Source organism: Pelodiscus sinensis, chromosome 8 (genome assembly GCF_052426305.1).
Source record: "Pelodiscus sinensis isolate ZL-2025 chromosome 8, ASM5242630v1, whole genome shotgun sequence".
NCBI classification, from domain to species: domain Eukaryota; kingdom Metazoa; phylum Chordata; order Testudines; family Trionychidae; genus Pelodiscus; species Pelodiscus sinensis.
The window spans coordinates 23754724-23778116 of NC_143059.1; the positions used below are offsets into that span (position 1 = coordinate 23754724).

General features: G+C 44.2%; 1 protein-coding gene across 7 annotated transcripts in view; it reads right to left on the reverse strand.

The window, feature by feature from the left end:
- Positions 1 to 23393, reverse strand: part of JMJD1C (jumonji domain containing 1C) — a 389891-nt gene that overhangs the window by 16408 nt on the left and 350090 nt on the right. For all 7 annotated transcript variants that reach the window (XM_075934893.2, XM_075934894.2, XM_075934898.2 and 4 more), the window contains 8 exons: positions 22743 to 22832; positions 17035 to 17162; positions 16621 to 16834; positions 15903 to 16117; positions 15209 to 15487; positions 8474 to 8642; positions 7900 to 7987; positions 7684 to 7814 (listed from right to left, as the gene is read on the reverse strand). In XM_075934893.2, the coding sequence (XP_075791008.2) occupies positions 7684 to 7814; positions 7900 to 7987; positions 8474 to 8642; positions 15209 to 15487; positions 15903 to 16117; positions 16621 to 16834; positions 17035 to 17162; positions 22743 to 22832 (1314 nt within the window). The remainder of the gene's footprint in view (positions 1 to 7683; positions 7815 to 7899; positions 7988 to 8473; positions 8643 to 15208; positions 15488 to 15902; positions 16118 to 16620; positions 16835 to 17034; positions 17163 to 22742; positions 22833 to 23393) is intronic.

A 23393-nucleotide genomic window follows, 5' to 3' on the forward strand; every position in this document is an offset into this window, starting at 1 on the left:
TGGATATGGGATGTCTCTCCCTGGTGAAGTATTACAGCCTCTAAGTTCATATGATTTTTGAACAGGTCAGTAGAATGCAGACCAAACAGCTGAACATCAAAAACCTCCAATTCAGACACCATCATGAGCCTGCTGAGCTGTCAGTCCTTTTGATTCAAATCCACTTTTATGTGAAATACTCCAAAGGATAGGAGAAATTGCTCCATCCACCTCATTACTTCTGTTTCCATGTATAGAACTAGGATCCTTGTTCCTTCTTGGTTGTTTAAGTATGCAAGTGTATGACTGAATCAGGACATGGTTCGCCTCTATGGTGGTCTGGAAGTACTGCAGAAACAGCTTGACCACTTACCATTTTAGGAAGATTTATGCCACAAACACTTTCCTGGGGGCTCCAGTGGTCCTGAGCTGTTTGGGTCTTCAAATGTGCTAACAAACCCTCCAGGCTGGTATTAGATGAAAAGCAGAAGGGCATGCCTTTGTGGACAATGTCGTGAGCTTACATCCATTTCAGGGAGTTGAGCCCGTGTGTTGGAATCCATTCAGGATATTTCATCTGTTTCAGGGAGTGGTACCACACCTTTTGAATGAAGGCTTGAAGTACAGGATCACTCCATGGCCACGTGATACATTCCTATGTCCGTGGAGTGATTCTGTACACACCAGGAGGCCTACCTGCTTAAGGCACAGTTCTATGGGAGGCTTACTGTGGCTCTGGAGCAGATAAGATCTTGGGTTTTCTGGAACCTTTCTAATGATGGGTAGAGCTTTCATATCAAGGTGTCTACTTCCACTCCCCAGAGGAGTAATTCTGATGGATGGAATCAAGAAACTTTTCTTGATATTGATAATGAAAATATAACCCAGCAGGAAATACAACTTCTGAACATGGCTCCATGAGCTACTCACTCTGATGGAACCCTGATAAGGATGTCATCCAGGTGGGCTTCCTGCATCGGGCTAGGATCGCCATCTTTGTAAAAACCTTGAAGGCCAAGGACAGACTGAACAGGAATGCTGAATGCTGATTATGTTTCCTGACTTAGGGAAGCTACATGGACTGATGCATATGAAGGGATGCATCTCCTAAATCCACTGAAGTAAAAAAAATCATCCCACAACAGGGATGACACCACAGAGGCCAGTATCTCCATCTAAAATCTTGTTCTCTTCATCCACTTGCTGAGTCTTTTGATGTCCAGAACGATTCTGACTCCCACAGTGCATTTCTACAAAATGAAAAAGACTGCATAGAATCCAGAGAACCTTTCTTCAGTGGGAACAGACTATCATTCCCATATCTGGAAGCTGAGATAGTTTACTTTGGATCAAACTGTGCTTTAAGGTGTTGCTAGAAATGGGAAACTGGATGAAGAAAGAAAGAGAGTGGAGCCTGGAGCTTGAGGGAGCACCCCTTACTTACTATACCCTCAATTCACTTATCTGTGGTGTGAGGGGGAAGCCAGATAGCTACAGGAGGGTGGTAGCAGGTGAATATATTCACCCCAGATTAAAGAAGTCTCTTTTCCCAGGATAATCTTAAAATGGCTAATCCAGAACAATCATGAATTTGCCATAATCAATTAAAGCAGGCTAATCAGGATACTTAGAGCCAATTAAGACTCCCCTTCCACAAGCTCAGTGTGTGCAAGGAAGTTGGGGTAAAGCAACGCTCTGGAAGATGAGAGGTACAAACACTATCAAGTACCAGGAGGAAGAGCCTGTGGCAACGAAAGTGCTAAGGAGGGCTATGAGGAAGTAGCCCACGGAATTGTAGCTGTCACACAGGGTCCCTGGGCTGCAATCCAGAGTAAAGAGCAGTCTCAGGTTCTACCCATTCCCCTACTGATACAAGAGAATTGATCTGGACAATGGGAAGGATTAATTTGCAAAAGGATCTGTCCTGTTCCTGAACAACTTGGAAGGGCAGCAGAAGCTATGAGGTTTAGTCTGCTGTTTTTTCCCACATGCTGAGATGAGGATGAGTAAATAAATAGCAAGTTTGTGCCCTCAGGGAAAGTGTCTAACCTGAGAGCTGCCATGAGCCTTTCAGGGGACGACTCCACCCAAAAGCGTGGGCCCCACCAGGGCAGAGAAGGGAGCTTTGTCTCAGTGGTTAATGTAAACTATTCCTCCAGGAAATGGGAACTGTTGTCCCCCAGTCTACATGCAGGGGATCTGAGATTACTCTGGATCTCTCCACAAACTCAATTCCTCTGTTTTCCTCTGGAAACTCTGTTGTCAAACGCTGGAGTCACAAGCGGCATCTGATTACAGACCTGGAAGCCATGGCTTGGGCTGAGGACCTCATTCCATCCATTAAAGCACAAGCTACAAATGCTGTTGCTGGAAGCCTCTCTTTAAAATGGAACAAATGTCAGGGTGATCTCTGTCCTGAAGTGCTCTGAGATCTTCCATTCAGGAGAAAGATGCTCTTATAAGCAGGTAACTATGCTGTGAGGGTAGCAGAGGCAGCTTTTTAGAAAGGGGCCTTCATCAGGGTAGTTCTGAGGCAATAACCATGTTCGTAGTAGGAATTGCTATAGCTATGCCATCCTTTCAGCATCCCAACCCCTTGATTACTGAATGAAAGATCTCAGAGCTTGAAGTCACTTTTGTTAATGGGCTTACCCTTACGAGGCTTGTTGCATTAATCCCTAGTCCTGGAGGATTTTGATGTAACAAATTTACTCTGAGGCTTACTTTCAGGAATTTGTTCAACTTCCCTGAACAGCCTGAAATTTCTTTGAGGGAAAAATCTCTAGATCTGTTTGGATTCAAATCTTGACAGTTCACCTTTCAAAGAAGAAGATGGACAAGAGTCTGAAGACTTGTACTATCTGTGTTTTCTCAGTTTTTATTGGGCACTTTAGGAGTACAGAAGCTCTACTCTTTGGTAAAGCCTTTTGTGCTGAGACACCCCCCCCTCTCTCTCTCTCACTCCCTCTCTCTGAAGACTTCCATGCTGGGTACCATTCTGGAATGGAATGAGGGCAGACCATTGTTAGAGCCCTCATAAACCTGGGAAGGAGAGAGACTGATTAGGAGCCCTGTGTCTTTGGCACTCACAATCCACTTTAAGACTTGTGATGGAGTCACGCGCATGCGTATGTGTGTGTGTGTGTGTGGGACACGGGGGGAAAGAGATGTGTTGACCTATAAGCTTTCATTCTTTGTTCTCCAGGGTCCCCTGGCTTTTACTCCCTGAGTCAACTGGCTGGGGTCTTCTGCACCTTTGGAGCCTCTCCTTATTCTGGTCTACTTCTCCTGTGATGGAGTCACAGCTGCACTGGTGGGAAAGAGATCCCAACTCAATAGTCCTGGGCCAACTTGGGGCTTTCTGAGCCTTGGAAGATTGCCTCAAACAGAATGAAGCTTAGATTTGATCCAGTGCTTTCTTGGCTGAACAGCTATGATTTAAAAGGGCAGAGGAGCTAGTAGGGAAATGCTGCAGTGGAGGCTCAGGGTGGCTTAAATCACCAGGGTGTTAACCAACCCAGGGAGGAGAAAAAAAACTGAAAAGAGAAGTCTGCTCACCATTTCTAGAAAAAACTAGTTAAAAAATTGAAGAACTAGACAAATGAGGGTTGGAACAATTGACTTGTTTATTGCCAGCTGCTCCAGAGACAGAGAATCTGGTAGAGGGGGCATGGCCAGAGTGCCAAAACGGTGATTTGCCTCCTTCAGGTGAAGAGTTGTGATGAGTGACCCAGACAACCATAACTGTCAGAAATACTGGACTTGAAGAAAGACTGAGAGAAACAAAGTACGTTTTAAACAGATTTTTCTGAGTCTTCAACATATAATACTACAGGGCTTTGGGAGTACAGGTGAGGGAGTTTGGGGCGCAGGTGGTATTCTCTTCGATCCTTCCTGTCAAAGGTAGGGGCCCGGGCAGAGAGAGGTGCATCCTGGAGGTGAATGCCTGGCTGCGAAGATGGTGTCGCCAGGAGGGCTTCAGCTTCCTTGACCACGGGGTGCTCTTCCAGGAAGGACTGCTTGGCAGAGATGGAGTTCACCTTTCCAGGAGCAGGAAGGCCTTGTTTGGACACAGACTGGCTAACCTTGTGAGGAGGGCTTTAAACTAGGTTCGACGGGGACAGGTGAGCAAAGCCCACAGGTAAGTGCTGAATGTGCGGGACTGGGAGATGGGTTGGAAATGGGGGGGACTACGGCCTATAATGGCAAGGAGAAAGGAGGGTCAGGGCACAACAGGGAGGCAACATCAAATCAGTATCTTACATGCCTATATACAAATGCGAGAAGTATGGGTAATAAGCAGGAAGAACTGGAATTGCTAACCAATAAATACAACTATGATATCATTGGTATTACAGAAACCAGGTGGGATGGGACGCATGATTGGAATGTTGGTATGGTAGGGTACGGCTTGCTCAGGAAGGACAGACAGGGAAAAAAGGGAGGAGGGGTTGCCTTGTCTATTAAAAATGTACACACTTGGACTGAAGTGGAGATGAACGTAGGAGATAGCTGTGTAGAGAGTCTCTGGGTTAAGCTAAAAGGGGTAAAAAATGAGGGTGATGTCATGCTAGGAGTCTACTACAGGCCACCTAGCCAGGTGGAAGAGGTGGATGAGGCCTTTTTAAACAATTAACAAAACTATCCAAAGCCCAAGATTTGGTGGTGATGGGGGACTTCAACTATCCAGACATATGTTGGGAAACTAACACAGCGGGGCACAGGCTATACAATAAGTTTCTGGACTGCATTGGAGACAACTTTCTGTTTCAGAAGGTTGAAAAAGCTACCAGAGGAGAAGCTGTTCTGAATTTGATTTTAACAAATAGGCAGGAACTGTTGAGAACTTGAAAGTGGAAGACAGTATGGGGGACAGTGATCATGAAATAAGAGAGTTCATGATCTTAAGGAAAGGTAGAAGGGAGACCAGCACAATTGAGGTAATGGATTTCAGGAAGGCAGATTTTGATAAGCTCAGAGAACTTGTAGGTAAGGTCCCATGGGAAGCAAGACTGAAGGGAAAAACAACTGAGAAGAGTTGGAAGTATTTCAAAGGGACGTTGTTAAGGGCCCAAAAGCAAACAATTCCGCTGTGTAGGAAAGAGAAAATATGGCAAAAGACCAGCTTGGCTTAACAAGGAGATCTTGCATGCTCTCAAAATAAAAAAGGAGTCATATAAAAAATGGAAACTAGGACAAATAACAAAGGATGAATATAGGCAAGCAACACGGGAATGCAGGGGCAAGATTAGAAAGGCAAAGGCACAAAATGAGATCAAACTAGCTACAGGCATAAAGGGAAACAAGAAGACCTTTTATAAATACATTAAAAGCAAGAGGAAGACCAAGGACAGGGAAGGCCCACTGCTTAGTGAGGAGGGAGAAGGAGTAACAGGAAACTTGGAAATGGCGGAGATGCTCAATGACTTCTTTGTTTCGGTCTTCACCGAGAAGTCTGGAGGTGTGCCTAACGTAGTGAATACAAGCAGAGAGAGGGTAAGTTTAGAAGACAGGATACACAAAGAACAAGTTAAAAATCACTTAGGAAAGTTAGATGTCAGCAAGTCACCAGGTCCTGATGAAATGCATCCCAGGATACTCAAGGAGCTGAGAGAGGAGGTATCTGAGCCTTTAGCTATGATCTTTGAAAAATCATGGCAGACAGGGGAGATTCCAGAAGACTGGAAAAGGGCAAATATTGTGCCCATCTATAAAAAGGGGAATAAGAACAACCCAGGAAACTACAGACCGGTCAGTTTAACGTCTGTCCCAGGGAAGAAAATGGAGCAGGTAATTAAGGAAATCATATGCAAACACTTGGAAGGTAATAAAGTGATAGGGAATAGCCAGCATGGGTTTGTGAAGAACAAGTCATGCCAAACTAATCTGATAGCTTTCTTTGATAGGATAACGAGCCTTGTGGATAAGGGAGAAGCGGTGGATGTCATATACCTAGACTTTAGTAAGGCATTTGATACGGTCTCGCATGATATTCTTATTGATAAACTAGGCAAATATAACTTAGATAGGGCCACGATAAGGTGGGTGCATAATTGGCTGGATAACCGTAGTCAGAGAGTTGTTGTTAACGGTGCTAAATCCTGCTGGAAAGGGATAACAAGTGGAGTTCCGCAAGGGTCTGTTTTGGGACCCGTACTGTTCAATATCTTCATCAATGATGTAGATATTGGGATAGAGAGTACGCTTATTAAGTTTGCAGATGATACCTAACTGGGTGGGGTTGCAACTTCTTTGGAGGATAGGGACATAATTCAAAATGACCTTAGCAAGTTAGAGAAATGGTCAGAGGTAAACAGGATGAAGTTTAATAAAGAGAAATGCAAAGTGCTCCACTTAGGAAGGAACAATCAGTTCCATACATACAAGATGGGAAGCGACTGTCTAGGAAGGAGCATGGCGGAAAGGGATCTAGGGGTCATAGTGGACCACAAGTTGAATATGAGTCAACAGTGTGATGCTGTTGCAAAAAAAGCAAATATGATTCTAGGTTGTATCAACAGGTGTGTTGTAAGCAAAACTCATGAAGTCATTCTGCCGTTCTACTCTGCACTAGTTAGGCCTCAGCTGGAGTACTGTGTCCAGTTCTGGGCGCCACATTTCAAGAAAGATGTGGAGAAATTGGAAAGGGTACAGAGAAGAGCGACAAGAATGATTAAAGGTTTAGAGAACATGACCTATGAAGCCAGGCTTCATGAACTGGGCTTGTTTAGTTTGGAAAAAAGAAGATTAAGGGGGGACATGATAGCGGTTTTCAAATATCTAAAAGGGTGTCACAAGGAGGAAGGAGAAAATTTGTTCCTCTTGGTTTCTGAGGACAGGACAAGGAGTAATGGGCTTAAAGTGCAGCAAGGAAGGTTTAGGTTGGACATTAGGAAAAAATTCCTAACTGTCAGGGTAGTCAAATATTGGAATAAATTGCCAAGGGAGGTGGTGGAATCTCCCTCTCTGGAGATATTTAAGAACAGGTTAGATAGACATCTGTCAGGGATGGTGTAGACGGAGCTTGGTCCTGCCTTGAGGGCGGGGGGCTGGACTCGATGACATCTCGAGGCCCCTTGCAGTTCTATGATTCTATGATTCTATGAATACATACAGAGGCAGAAATAAATATTTAGGAATTTATTAATCAAGTGAAATCAATAAAAGCAGTATTACTCTGCAGAATATCCACAACCATATTCGATGGGATGAAAAAAAAAAAGTGTAAGGAATACCCTCACGGCACAAACCAATCATTAACTGACAGAGATAAGTGATTTCCTTTATGATCTATTCATAATTGCTCACTAAATGACAATTACACCTTCCTCTAAAAACGGGTGAAGAACCTAAGGCCCGATGCCTGGATCTGGCCCCTGAGGCTCAGAGCTCCTCTCTAGCATTGGGGAGCCCAAGCTGATGCTTTAGTCTCTCCGCCATCCCCCGTTGGGGCTGGAGCACACAAAATTTACTAGCCTGTGCCCCCCAGGCTCTGTGTGTGTTTTTCTTTCTTTTTTGCTTCTCACTTATGTGCAGCCCCCAAATGATTTTTTATGGGTCAGCGGCCCTCGACCTAAAAGAGGTTCCCCACACCGAGCTAAATCATCATATTAGCCATGGTCAGAGATAGGATACTGAATGAAAGGGACCACAAGCATGGGGTAAGGTAATTCCTATATATCTATGGTATTCATAATTACTTACCATATGCACTACATAATCTGGGTCCCAAATCTGGCCGTACAAAAAACCCTGGTAAATGAGAAGCCAAGTTCAATTTTCCTTCTGGGTTACAATATTCTGGCAATGGTAAACTTTTTAATAGGTCTTCATACCTAGAGAACAAAAGGACAAAGAAAATACTTGGATGCCTATGATTTCTGAGATGAATAAAATAATAATTAATAGATAAAGAAATACCTTGCAGGCATCATAGCCTTGAAATCTTCACCAGCGGGCCAGTCTTTCAGTTTTAGTATAACTGTTTCCCCACTTATTTTTTGCCGTTCTGTAAAAAAACAAAAAACAAAAAAACAAAAAAAACACATTTTTTTCAAAAGTACTTACACATTGTAGGTGATGTTTTTACATTCAAATGAAAAATATGACTGAATTTTAACTGTTCCATTCTGATCTCAGATATATGAGTCTATACTGTATCACATCTTGGAAAATTAGTGAATGTGCTAAGCAACTAATTTTACAAGCTTTGAGATAACACACATTAAAATAGCTGAGCTCAAAATAGGATATTTATTTCACTTTAAACTACATATATAATGATAATATCATGTCATATACTGGATCCATGTCATTCTGTAAATGTACAAAATGTGAAGCCTCTGTTTTCTCTAAACTGATTGTTAAAGTTTTTGTTTGAATTTAAATAGCTTCAAAACATCAGAACCTATGGTTAAAGAATATCCTTTGTTTGCCATTTTCAGCATGTGTGGGCATTTATAATAACTAGAGTAATATACTTGAAACAACATACTTGCCACTTCTTCAAAACCATCCCAGAATTCCTTGACATTGGTGTTTGAAATAATGCTGTCTTTGCAGTTCAGGAGATCAGCTTTGTGGTCTCCAAAATCTAGGCTAATTGACTCTGCCTTCCACAAGTTGATGTTCATTTTCTTGTGCACTCCAGACACTACTACAGGCTTAAAAACAAAGGAAATATTAAAAAATCTAATACAAACTGTATTTCGAAAAAAAAACCCAGAGTCCATAAATATTTTTTAATGTTGGGGTGAAGTCTTGCTCCCTAAAGTCAATGGCAAAACTGCCATTGACCTCAATATGGTCAGAATTTAATTGGGAATTTTTCTGTTACCTAACCTTCAACACAATTTCTTAGATTTCAAATTGTAATTACTAATTAACTGAGAGAAAAAAAACACATAATATTGAGGAGCTCAAGTAAATCTAAAGCTTTTTGCTTGCATATTTAGTGCTTTTGGCATATATATATTTAAATTTTCTGCTTATTCAACCTCATAAGTAAATGTGGTAGACCTGTGAGACAAACGTCAGTTTTGATTGATACTAGGGATGTTCAATCTTCCTGTGGCGAGTAGATTACACCCCGGAAGAGCTGGTGTGGAGTGATCTGCGCACGCTCAGAGCGCAGAACCACGCGGCTGGCAAGCGGGGCTTGCTGCCGCTCAGTGAGCCCTGTCAATTTCGATTAATCAGCTAATCAAGTAGTCAATGGAATTTCCATCGCCTACTCGATTAGTTGATAAAAAGGGAGGAGGCACTCGCTATTCCTGCTGTACCTCTACCTTAGAAATGCAGTAAGAGCCACCTACGGCTCTTTCTACATTTCAAAAGGCAAAGGCAAAGGCTCAGCAGGGAACTATCATGAGGAGGGACTGAAGCAGTCTCCGCTCATGCCAAGTCCCAACGAGGGATGTTAACTATCAGTTATTTTACCAGTTGATGGAATTTTCATCGACTACTCGATAGGCACTTCCGCATTCCTCATTTGAAATGTACAAGAGCCTCCGCTGGGGCTCTTGTACATTTCAAATGAGGAATGCGGAACTCCCTGTTTAGTCCAGAGTCAGTCCAAGGGGCTCTTGTGCATTTCAAAGCAGCAGTTCAGCATGGACCCTGGGATCAGCGGGGGACTCCGCAGTTGATCCCAGGCTCTGCACGGCACTTCAGCAGAACCCAGAATCAGCTGGGGACTCCTGTGCACGCATTGTCAGAAAGTTTTTCCCTTAGCAGTACCCATTGGGACAGCAGGGGAGCCCCTCGGAGCGGCACCACTATGTGGGCTCGTAAATACCCAGCTGGCCCTCCACCTCCTCAGTTCCTTCTTACCAGACTACTCCAATGAAGGGGAGATCGGTGGGATTTGGAATGGACATGAGCAACACATCTTGAAGAACAGTTACTGGAGGTAAGTAACCGTTTTTCCTTCGAATGACTGCTCATGTCCATTCCATGTAGATGACTCCAAAACAGAAACAAAGGAGGAGGGGTCAGAGTCCTCATCTTCCATGGAATGGAGAACTGCCCTACCGAGAGCAGCATTCTCCCTAGCCTGGTAAGCCAGCACATAATGGTTGGCAAAAGTGTGGACCGAGAACCAGGTGGCTGCCCTGCAGATGTCCAGGATAGGCACCTGAGCCACAAAGGCTATGGAGAAAGCTGGAACCCTAGTGGAATGGGCCATCAAAGGAGGTGCCGGCACCCCAGCCAAATCATAACATGCTCAAATACTGGAAGTGGTCCACAAAGAGATCCTTTTAGCAGAGACTGGTTGGCTCTTCAGCTTCTCAGCAATTGCCACAAATTACTGTAGGGACTTACAGAAAGTTTTTGTTATATGTAAATAAAAGGCTAAGGTCCTTCTAACATCCAGCATATGTAAGGCCTGTTCTCTACCAGAGACATGAGGCTTGGGAAGGAAAACGTCCTGGGAAACATGAAATTGAGACACTACGTTGGGCAGAAAAGCCGGTTTGAAGGGGGACCTGACTTTATCCTAGAAAAAGATCATGTAAAGGAGTCTGAGTGCTGAGCTCTGACACCCATCTGGCCACCAGGAATGACACCTTCCAGGACAAACATTCGCCATAGGTTCAAAGGTGGGGGCACCAAGCTTGGTCAAGACTAAGTTAAAGTCCCATGGAGGGACGAGTTGCTGAACATGTGGGTAAAGCCTGTACAGACCCCTCAGAAACCACTGGACCACAAGGACTGCGCAAAACATCGTAACCTGGGAGCATGAGTGAAAAGTAGAGATAGCCACTAGGGTGGACCCTGGTGGAAGATGAGTACAGCCCCTGGATCTTGAGGTTGAGTCCAGGACCGACAGGACTGGGGCGTCCGTGGGAGAAATTCCCCGCTGAGTAGCCAGATAAAAAATTGCTTCCATTTGGCCAGATATGTGGCTCTAGTAGAAGGCTTCCTATTCCCTACTAGACCTCCTGCATCCGCTCTGAACACTGAAGCTCAAAAGCAGTCTACCATGGAGCTTCCAAGCCATGAGGTACAGGGACTGCAGGATTGGATGGTGGAGCCTGCATTATCACACCCAGAAACAGAGGAAGGGCTATCGGCCTCTTGAGGGGGAGGCTGAGGAGTGATGTGAACCAGTGCTGCCTCAGCCACGTTGATACTATAAGGATGAGGAAGGCCCCAAACTCCTGGGCCCTTAGGATCACTTTGTGTATCAGGGAAAGGGCCGGGGGGAGGAGGGAGGGTAAGGAGGGCATCCCCCAGAGACCTGCAGCTGAGCCCCAAGAAGGAGCAGAAAAGGGGCATTTTCTGTTCTGGTGGATTGCAAACAGGCCCATGTAGGGAAACCAACATCTCGGTGTGTGCTTGGCCATAGATTCAGGCTCCCCACAGTGCTGAGGTGGAGGAGGTGGCATTATGGGGCCCAGTGCCAGGATTGTATATGCCGTAGCAGGGTGTGCAGAATAAGCCAACACCAAATACAGTGCTGGACCCATGACTGGAGCCAGGACCAGTGCTGGTGGAACCCGATGGTGTCCCCTTGTGGTTTGTGCCAAAGACCCCAGTGCTGGGGTATTGGTATGGTGCAGCCTCAAGTCCTGGTCCCTTGTGGTACCGGAGGCAGAAGCAAGGCACTAAGTCAGGTCAGTGGGGTCTTTAGCAGCCTCATACGTGTCTAGTGTCAAGGGTTCAACCTCCAGGAGGTCCTCCTCTGGGCTCAGATCACGGCATGGATGGGCTGGTGCTGACTCAACACAAAAGCCCTAGGCACTGATCCTGCATGCCCCAACTGAAGGTGCACTTTCAACACATGCCTCAATGGAAACCTGCCCCAGCTAATTCTCCACTTCTTCTGAGGCACAGGAGACTGCAACTGGAGAGGCATGCGAATGGCTGGGTGCCTCATGCACTGAAGCCAGAGCACTCTGTGTCGCTGGTGCTGAGTCCGACAAAGAGAGGCCTCCATGAGAAGAATCTTCAAGCGGTACTCTCTCACACACTTGGTCCGTGGCTTGAAGCCCCTGCAGATCTTACAGGAGTTAGAGAGGTGAGCTCCACTGAGGGCGGACCAACCAACAGAGGGCCAGCACAGGTATATATGAGCCAACATAGCAGCGCCACTCCGGGGGGCTTCCCTGCTGGCCTAACAGGTACTGCTAAGGGAAAAACTTTCCGACGACACATGTACGTTGCACGCACACACATACATGGAAGGGACATGAGCAACACATCTGGAAGAAGAGTATATAGTTTCTCTTCCACACCAGTGATATCACCTACTGCTAAATAAAATCTGATTTTCTTTAATTAGAATAAAATAAATGGAATAATACTTAATAAATTAAAACCAACTTTGGACCATTTTAAAATCATATTTCTCTACAGTTGTGTAAATATAGGGAAAGAAATCTAGAATCTCTCCAGTTATGCGACATCATTTCACCAGTCTGCCTCACTGGATCCAAATAATCTACGGATTTATCTTAAAATCTTTGAATTTTTATTTTAAACTCTATTTTTACCACATTATATATTTATATTTACCAAGAGTGAACAAAAGATGTTTATTCAGACTTCTTCCAGCTGTCTTTGTATCCTTAAATGTTACATTTACTTATTACTCGCAGATTTACTCAGTGCGGGAATCCCCATGCTCGAAACGGCAGAGGCAGAGGGAGGGTGGTGGTTAGGGTTGCCAGATGGTTTAACCAAAAATACCGAACACCTCCCCCACAAAAAAGCCATTGCGGAAAAAATTCTGGTGGGGGGAGGGGAAGACAGTGCAGAGTCATAGGGATAGGAACAGGGGAGAGGTTGAGCACTGAGACTCAGGGAAGGCATTGCTTCTCCTTGGTCTTTTGGCTTTTTGCTGGTGGCCATTTTGTTTTCTTGATCAAGCCAGAACGCAGCTTCCCTGCGGAACAGGTAAGCAGAGAGTCCAGGGGCTGGGCCCCGTTGCTGAATGTGTCATAGGGTAGCCAAGTGTCCAGTATTTTCTGATTTTTTTTTTTTAAACCAGACAGGAGGTGAAAATACCATACACCTAGCAACCCTACGACACATTCGGCAACTACCGAACACCTGGCAACCCTAATGGTGGTGGGAATCCCCAGGCCTCAAGAGCAGCAGTTTGGGGGAGGGGTACGAAGGCATTCCTAAGGCCCTGTGAGGAGCCCTACGGGGGGGGGGGGGGGGAATCCCCTGGCACCAATGCAGCCATGCAGGGTGGGGTGGGGGGGGGTGGCATGACCTGGCCAGGTGAGGAACTGTGCGCAGAGCAGAGGAAGGAATCCCCAGGCCCCAAGAAGAGTGGTGTGGGCGGGGGGGGGGGGATAGAAAGGAGGGCATCCCTAGACTCATGAGGAGCTGAGCAGTGGGAGGTGGGGAAATCCCCAGGCCTCACGAGGAGGCAGGGAGGAACAGAAGCCAAGGGAACCCCCATGCTCTGGGTGGAGGGGTAGGGAGAGGGAAACTGCTAGGCCCCATAAGAGTCTCAAAGCGGAGAGGGGACGGGGAATCTCCATGCACCTGTGTGGAGTGGAGGGGGATGGGGAAGGTGTCAGCCCCCACAGGAGGAGGGGAGGTAATCCATAGGCCCTGTAGCAGGGTGTGTTTGTGGGAGGGGAAGGTAAGGCCCTGGCCCTGTAGCTGCAGGGGGATGGGGGTAGGGAACCTTACCCATAGAAGGTGGCCTGGCTGGTAACATGCAGAGCTCCATCCCCAGCCCGTCAGTCTCCTACTGGTGCATCTGTCACCAGCACTTACTCTGCAGTATCCAGTCCCCATTTGCTTCCTCCAGCAAGGAGGATCACGTCCCCGCTCCTCCTTTTCCATGTTGTGAAAAACAGACCCATTCCCACCACTTCCTGTGTTCCTGGTACAACCAAACCCTGATTTTGCTTTAAGTTAGGGTAAGAGGAGGCTGCCTGTCAAATTTAGGCCTCAGCTGGGGTGCTATGTCCAGTTCATAGAATCATAGAACTGGAAGAGACCTCAGAAGGTCATCAAGTCCAGCCCCCTGCTCTAGGCAGGACCAATTCCAACTAAATCAACCCGGCCAGGGCTTTGTCAAGCCGAAACTTAAACACCTCTAGGGATGGAGACTCAACTACTTCCCTAGGTAACCCATTCCAGTGCTTCACCACCCTCCTAGTGAAATAATTTTTCCTATTATCCAACCTGGACCTCCCCCACCACAACTTGAGACCATCAGTTCTGAGCAACACATTTCAGAAAAGATGTGGAAAAATTGGAGAAGGTCCAGAGAAGAGCAACAAGAATGATTAAGGTCTAGAAAACATGAGCTATGAGGGAAGACTGAAAGAACTGGGCTTGTTTAGTTTAGAAAAGGGAAGACAGAGGGGACCATGAGAGCAATTTTCAAGTATCTAAAAGGATGTTACAAGGAGGGAGAAAAATTGTTTTCCTTGTTCTCTGATGATAGGACAAGAAGCAATGGGCTTAAATTGCAGCGAGGGAGGTTTAGGTTGGACAGTAGGAAAAACTTCCTGTCAGGGTGGTTAAACACTGGAATGAATTTCCAAGGCAGGTTGGGGAATTCGCCATCTCTGGAGATATTTAAGAGCAGGTTGGATAGATATCCATCAGGGATGATCAAGACCATGGGTTCCCAAACTGGGGTATGTGAAGAAATTCCAGGGGGGGCATGAGGTGACCCAGCCTCCCGTCCTTTTTTTTTTCTCCAAGTTTTGCTGCTCTTTGTAGGAGGAGGGGGAAACATGAGAGTTTCTCAAAAATCAAAAAGGGGGTGTGATGCCGAAAAGTTTGGGAACCACTGATTTAGACAGTGCCTGGTCCTGCTGTGAGGGCAGAGGACTGGACTCGATGAAATCTGGTGGCCCTAGCTGTTACCGTTTAGGAGGAGTTCTTGCACAAACAGATGAACAGACAGACAGAAGTTTTATTTCTAAAATATATACATACCCTCCCCCCTGAAAATCCTAACCAATCTTGGAAAGCTAAGTTCTAACGGTCATGCTATTAAATTAGGGGGACTTTGTGTTGATGACAGAGGGAGAAAGAACTGCTGATTGTGAAATAATGATGATTACTGACTGATCAGATTTTACTGCATTTTACTCTTAATACAACTGATGTAATACAGTCCAAAGTTTCAATTACTATAACATCACCTGTAAACTAAGCAGAATGGATCTGAAACACTCAAAACACAGAAGCATGGAATTCTGTAACTAGAGTCACTTTTCACAGTAAGCTGCACTTTGATACCTACCTTTCCTTGTTTCCAGCACTCTTTGAAGAGCTTCCAGTTGCTGCCATTTTTATTATCTCTGAGCCACAAAATATGCTTATCGCAGATCCATGAATGTGGAATACCGCTGTAGACATTGCTGCAATCATTCAGAATAAACTTCTGACCATCTTTTGGCCCATCCTTCAGTTCAGATTTTATGCTTATCTTTGACGCTCTATTTGGTGGAATCTTGTTTTCTACAACTGAAGCAATTATGTCATCAAGAAGATTTGGCATAGTCCTTCCACCTTTGCCACCCTTTTGGAAACACAAAAATAGTTTAATAGGAAATTTCAGATCTACCATCAAAAGAATATCAGAAATATTAAATATAAATAAACTACATATTGATATATTGCACCCTCAGAAAAGTTTACTGAAATAATCATCTAGAATCAGAGAACTGCTGTTAAAATGATAATGACTATATTCAACTCTCTTTAAATTACTAAGTCAATGTTTTATCTAAACCAACGTTACATTGCAAATAATTTGATCAGTCATCATTAAACATGCACATTACCCTTCAGGGAAGCTTTCATGATGTTTATTTAGATATTTAGTTATAAATTAGCATTCAAAGCAAGTGTGTCATTACGCTGTTCTAATTAAAATGTACCAAAGCAAGTTCTGTGAATTTTCAAAACCCCATGAGTTTTGGCAATACACTCACTGTTGTTCCTGTAGAGTAAACTGGAGCAAAAGCAATGCCAGCATCTGTAGAGCCCAGACGGAGTTTGCCAGCTGTTGTAGTCAGTAGGTCTCGTAAGGTTGAGCCCTGTTCATTGGTCTGGGACACAGGAGGAGATGTTTTATAATTTAGAGACTCTGAACTGTCTTGGTCTTTCTCTTCTTTAGTATGCTTTCCAGGAGAACATTCTTTATTTTCTAAAATAAAGGAGAGTTTTGATATTTACATGACGGTGTCACAATGCAGAAATTCGAACAACACTGACATCCTGCATTTTGAAGTGGTGGTTATATACTGCAGCACTAGTGCTTTATTCACCTTAAAACACACCAGAGGATGAATTAGATCCTTCAAAATTCAGTCAAACAGTGTACCATGAAAAGGCTTTCCTCAACATCTCAGACATGTAGCTGAGTGTGCACCTGTCATCAATGAGAGATGTTGGAGCTAAAAGGCTGGGAAACACTAGCATGTTACACATGTGTTCCATTCGTGGCTTTTCTGTTACATTCAACAAATAATTGATAGCCAGCTCTGATGCCCCTAGAAGTTGGCAAGGAGTTTTTTAAAATTAGGAATTATGACATTTTAATTATTTATAACATAAATCAAACCCAAAGTGGATTTTTTTTAGCGAATTCAACAGAGATTGCTGGAACATCCAATAGTACCACTTAGCATTAGCATGTCTAATATTTACCTTTCTTTTCCTCTCTGGCTTTTTGCTCTGCTAGATCCGCTAACCAATGCAGTGGTGACTGAGATTCTGGTGGAGTTAACTTGCTGTCTGCACTTACATCACTCCCTGGACTTGCATTGCCATTTGTCTCAGACTTTTGAGGGGTAGTCAGCTGCTGAGACTCAGGCATACACAGAGAAATTTTATTACTGTGATTAAGGACATTCTGTAAAACCTACAGAGAAGAACAATTTTATTTTAAAATATAGTACTTTGTTTTAATATGGGCAAAAAAGTAGTAAATACAGCAATTTGCCAATATATTAAATGGAAGAGAATGATACAAAATTCATGAAAAAATGGATAGTACTTTAACATAACAAAAAATCCACAAATATCAAAATGTTTGAACACCAAACTTCAACACAGACTCACCTGAGACACACCATTCATTGCAGGGAATTTGCCAGTTTGCATGCTCTGTTTGCTGGTACACTGACAATAGGATTTAATCTCAAATTTCTCTTTTAGACTGTGCATTACATCTAGAAGATCTGTCAGAACTGTAAGATAAAGCAGGAATAAAGATAAACATTAACAGTTCTCTCATGAATAGTGTAAAGCTATTTTTGATCATTTTTATAAAAGATGATGTTATAAAAAATAAAAACCCTACCTTTTGCAACTGTTGTTTTCTGACATGGGTTGCTTATGTCCATTCCAAGCAGATGTGTGCACACCATGTGCGCAGTCTTTGGAAGGTTTTTCCCCTAGCAGTACCCATTGCTCAGCTGTGGAGCCCCCTGGAGTAGTGCCATTATGGCGCTGTATATAAAGGATGGAGAGAGGCTGTTCACAGTAGTGATGGATGGCAGAACAAGGAGCAATGGTCTCAAGTTGCAGTGGGAGAGGTCTAGGTTGGATATCAGGAAAAACTAAGTCACTAGGAGGGTGGTGAAGCACTGGAATGGGTTACATAGGGAGGTGGTGAAATCTCCATCCCTAGAGGTTTTACATTCAGGCTTGACAAAGTTGTGGGTAGGACGATTTAGTTGGGGGTGGTCCTGCTTTTAAGCAGGGTGTTGGGTTTGATGAGCTCCTGAGGTCTCTTCCAACCCTGTAATTCTATATTGCTAGAGGCTCAAAGGGCAGTCCGATTAAAGAGGTCCCACTGAGGGACAGACTGCTTTTTATAGGGATCAAGTCTGTCCAAGCCCTTCAGGAAATGGCTCACCACTGAATCAGTAAACAGAGAGTGGTCTGCTGAGCCAGGTTGGAAGGCTGAGATAGCCACCAAATGTACTCTCATCAAAGCTACTGTCAGCCCTGGATGTTCGAAATGAAGGAGATAGCCTAGAACAGGAAGAGAGACCTCTGCTGGCTGAATACCCTTTTGAAGTAACCAGAGTGAAAGCCTCTTCCATTTGGTGATACAAGTTGTATGTGTGGAAGGCTTTCTACTGCCTAGGAGAACGCCTTTTACTGCTGCTGAGCATGCCATCGCAGGCGGAATTAGCTATGGAGCATCCAGGCTGTGAGATGGAGTGACCCCAGATTGAGATGCAGAAGGCGACTGTGGTTGTGAGAGAGCCAATCTGGAATAAGGGATAAAGGAAAGGGGGTGTGTGCTGACAAGTCTATCAAAGTGGAGAACCAGTGCTGCCTGGGCCACGCTGGAGCTACCATGATCACTGACATCTTCTCCTGATATATTTTCAACAGATATTTTCAACTGAAGCCTTCCCTTGGTTGAACAGACCTTTATGCCAAAAAGGGCCAGGTTTTTTTCATCTTTTTCAATTTTAATGTAGATCCCTGTCTTTCTCTCGCATTTGCTGCATCCACAACCAGTGTCCTGAATTGTGGGTATGCATAAAAATGCTTGTACCCCTAAAGGAAACGAAAAATGTCCTCTCCACACCTCTTGTGGTGGGAGGAATGGAGGCAGAGGTCTGCCACAGAGACTTTGTCATGCTAGAAATAGTCCAAATAACCAGCAAACATACCCTAGAAGAGCCCTCTGGAGTAGGAATGTCCACCATAGGATTGAGATCTTCAACTATCTCTTCTGCCCACAGGCCTAAATTCTGAGCCACCCTCCTGAGCAGGTTGTGATGGGACCCCTCCATGGGTGGTAAGGAAGTAGATGAGCCTGTCACTGCATCATCGGGAGAGAAGGAAGATGATGTCTCAATCCGTCCCAGGCCCTCCGTCCAGGGGCAATGATGGGGTTATTGACGTCCCCTCGATACCACCCTGATAGGTGCTGGTTGAGTTGCCAGACTGTGCGCTCATGGAGGTGCTGTGTGTGTGCCCTGACTGCCATACCAGGCTGCACACTGGTCTCAGTGCTGAGAAGGGTTGGAGGTGTCCTGGTCTTAGATGTAGATGGTGTTTCTCTCCTGTCCGATACCACAGACACAGAGGGGGAATTGGGGCCCTAAGCCTGATGATATGCCCAGGACATCCAGAAGAGCCACTGTGTCAGTGCCTGCTATTGGGGCCAAGACATCACTGATGGTTGGTGCAACTGGTCCCAGTGCAAGCCTGTTGAAACATCAAGTCTAAAGTCTGAACTTCAAGACCAAAGGGGAGCTGTTCTGGACAGCACATGAATGGTGCTGAGGGGAACAGTCCTGGGAAGAGCGGCAGTCCTGAGGCAGTCAGTGCCAAGACAATGAGAACCACTGCCTAGCATGGTGGGCTTGCCCCCTGATGGCACTGAAGTGCTCACTGAGATGGGTCCGGAATGTTGCCTAGTAGTCATCTTTGGAAATGGAGAGCACTGAGCTGTCATTTCTATGAGGTTCCGAGCAGCTTTAAAAGTCTCAGGAATTATGTCTAAATCCCCCACTTGACTACCTCATGTTGGGGAGTCCAGAGGCACTAGACTCGACAGCTACTCTGGCGGTGCTGCAGTCAACAGCACTGGTTGGTCCCCAGCCACTGCCTTGTGTCCCAACACAAGATGCACTCCCTTGGCCTTATTGGCCTTGGTCACGGGCAACCTTCCTCGTTTCAGCTGCTTCCTCTAATGTGGCACCAGAGAATGTGAGCAATGCCAATAAGTTGTTCCAGCAGCCCTTGATCCCAGAGAGTGCCAGTGCTTGGGGGGTCTTGGAGGCTGATTCTTTCAGTGGTAATGTGCTGTGTCATCTCGTACTGAGGACGGCATACTGCATACTGAGGAGGCTAGTTTCAGGGCCAGTCTCGGCTGTCCAGGCTGAGTGTGCAGAGCTGACTCCATCAGGAGTTTTTGCCTGAATTCGCTTTCTTTTTTTGATTCTATGTACCATGAACCTGTCCATTTGACATGCTTCATCTAAGCACTTGAGGCAAGGTTCATGAGGATCTCCCATGGACATAGGAGAACAAGAAACACATGGTTTGAAGTCCTGGGAGGGAGGCATGCCCCAGCCCCTGGGAGGGAAGGCTGGGATTACTCTTCACTGAATAAAAGAAAACAATTCACTAGAAAAAGCTCACATTAATATCACTATTTACAACTATTTACACTATAAAAGCTAAGAGCTAGGAAAACACATTCCTGAGGCAAGAGAAGTTGAAACAATCATCACTGACGTAAGAAGGAACTGAATGGGAGAAAGTCAGCAGTGGACTATATATAGCCCAATAACAGCACCATTCCAGGGGACTCCACAGCTGACCAAGGAGTACTGCTAGGGGAAAATCTTTCAACAACTGTGCACGCAGTGCAGGCATACCTGCTTAGAATCAACATGAGCAAGCATTTGAACTATTTATATTCCATACTAAAAGCTCAAAAGATTCTTAAGCACTTACAAATAAGGAAACAAAGTTAAGACTGCCCTCTTGTTCTTAGTAATAGGAATGTAGCTGTGTTAGTCTGGTGTAGCTGAAGCAAAATGCAGGGCTATGTAGCACTTTAAAGACTAACAAGATGGTTTATTAGATGATGAGCTTTCGTGGGCCAGACCTACTTCCTCAGATTTTTTGATCTGAGAAAGTGGGTCTGGCCCACGAAAGCTCATCATCTAATAAACCATCTTGTTAGTCTTTAAAGTGCTACATAGTCCTGCATTTTGCTCTTGTTCTTAATTATGCTGCCTCCTATACAAGCTTTAAGATAATCTTTAATTATATAACCACAAACTATTTTTCTGCAGGATGCCCACTGGGTTCTGTGTGGAGACCATTTTGACGAAAAAATATGATCTCTGCCCTTTCCTAATTACCATAGTTACCTCTTGCCAGCATCCCAACACAGTGACTCTGCTGAAAAAGAACCTGTTTGAGACCAGTGTGCGGGGCCCCCAACCAAGATCTTCTACCAGCTGATCATCATCCAAAAGGAGACGGGTAAACAAGGGAGGATTAATGGTAAGCCAACACTTACCAGGTAACCATTTAATATTTTACATTTAATATTTAAAAACTAATTTGTAATGGATGTGCATAAGGGGATAGGCCTGAAGGTATATAAGCAGTCTTAGGGTGTGTCTAGACTACATGGCTCCATCGACGGAGCCATGTAGATTAGGCAGGACGACAAAGGGAAATGAAGCGGTGATTTAAATAATCGCCGCTTCATTTAAATCAAAATGGCCACCGCGCTGTGCCAATCAGCTGTTTGTGAAACGAAGCTTACAGGATCTGCCGACCAAGGGTTCTGGGGTCAGCAGATCCCCGTCTAGACTGCCGTGCTGTGTCGACAAATAGCTGATCGGCACAGTGCAGTGGTCATTTTGATTTCAATGAAGAGGTTATTTAAACCGCAGCTTCATTTCCCTTTTTCGAGTAAACTAATCTATGTGGACGGAGCCACGTAGTTTAGACGTACCCTTAATGTTGACATTTACTGAGATGAGTGTATCACTTGGCAACTTAAATATTTTTAACCCAGTTTTGGCATGGCATTTGTGTGTTTGAACATTAGAAATCTAAATCTGTGACATTTGTTTGAATGCCCTAACTTTCCCCTGAAATAATACCACTCAACAACCACAAAATAATATTTATTATGTGTTTGTTATCCCTCTTAAAATAATTGTATTTAAATTATTTAACAAGATAAGATTTTTAACATCCCTCTCTCAAGGGCAGAGTTAGGGTTCTTCTGGTGCCCTCAATTTATTTCCACAGCTAAACATTTGCATTTCTTCTAAGTTAAACTCTGAAATTTGGGAGTTTCCAGTGCTTGTTTTGGGGATAAACATTCTTGTAGTTCTTTTCTTATCCTAAATTATTCATTCATACTTCCAACACAGACTGCAACACAACAGCTGAGAATTTTTTTTTTACAAAAGTTTATTAATAAATTTCACTCATGAGCAATAGACAAGAATCCAAAAGAGAATGTTACCATATAATATTTCTCAAAGACATACAATATCAACACACATTTTTTTAAAATTAACTTTTCTGGTTATATTTGCTAGTATACTCTGACTGCTTTAGATCACTCTGGAGCAGTGTAAAGCACGTAAAGTGTAAATCCTATTTTATCCCTATCCCCTACTAGAGATGTGAAAGTGTATATGATTAACCGATGAACCTGGGCTCATTTGTTAACCTTCACAGTTACATGCAGCCCCGCCCATACCACTGCCTCCACAAGCACCAGCTCCTGGCCAGCCACCTGTCTCCCCCACCCATGCAGCTGCCTCTATCAGAGGGAGTAGAGTGAGGGAGGGGAAGAGTAGGCAGCTCGCTAGTAGCCGGTGCTCATGGGAGTCTGCTTAAAAACCAGCTTCCCACATGCACTAACTCCCACCTACACTCCTCCTCCCCCCCGTGCTGCTGCCTCTGATACAGATGCAGCAATGTGTGTGTGTGTGGGGGAGGTGGGGCGGTGGTTGTCCGTGCATGTAAACATGGAACCACTGAAATTTTCAGCAGTTTCACATGTACATAAATACATGCATTTTAACATCCCTGTCCCATACATTTCCCTGCATACACATCCACCAATTCTCACCTCCATCCTGTCCCCTATGTTCCTCTGAACCTCCCTCTACTCAGTTTACTCCATTTACTTGCTGAGGATATACGGTGCAGCAGATAGGTTTGAAAATAACCTACAAAATTACCAGAACTTCTATTTAAAATTAATGTGTTTTTTCCACACAAATCCTGAATAAATTGTTTTTATGTGATCTTACCAGAGCCTGGAATAATCTGAGTTGGCATCAAATGCTTATGATCATGAGGCTGTCCTTTTACACATTTCATCCAAGCATATAATTCTTTATCTGTAATATAACATTTGCAGTTACTTTATTTGACGTGTGGTTTTATTACTTAAATAATGTAATTCACGGATACTCTCAATCCATTGTTTAGAACCCTCTGACACTTATACTTCTCAAAGGTTCTACATTGTATCCTCTTTGTTTGTAACAGTTTCACAGAAAAGACAGTAAGAATCCGGTTTTAATAAAAACAGAGGCAAAGACATCCACAACACAGATCCTTGCCTAAATTTCAATACTTATTCATTTTATTACATTTAGAGCTCTTATTTTTGTATGAGTAAAAATCTATCATGCAGTTGCTATTTAAACAATTAAAGTTCTCTCACTGAACAATTCCTAAGATAGTCTAGAAAAATGAGTAGAGAACAGCTTATATCGTCAACCTCTCTACTGTAGCAGTAACACAGAGACCCTTTTAGCAAGGCACTGTATAAATACATACTATGACAAAGACAAAGGGTGGAAGAAGAAACAGAAGGCAAGGCAGAGAAGTGACTTTACACTGGCCTGCTTCATTATTCTTGGCCAGAGATGGGACAGTATTCCATTTAATGTACC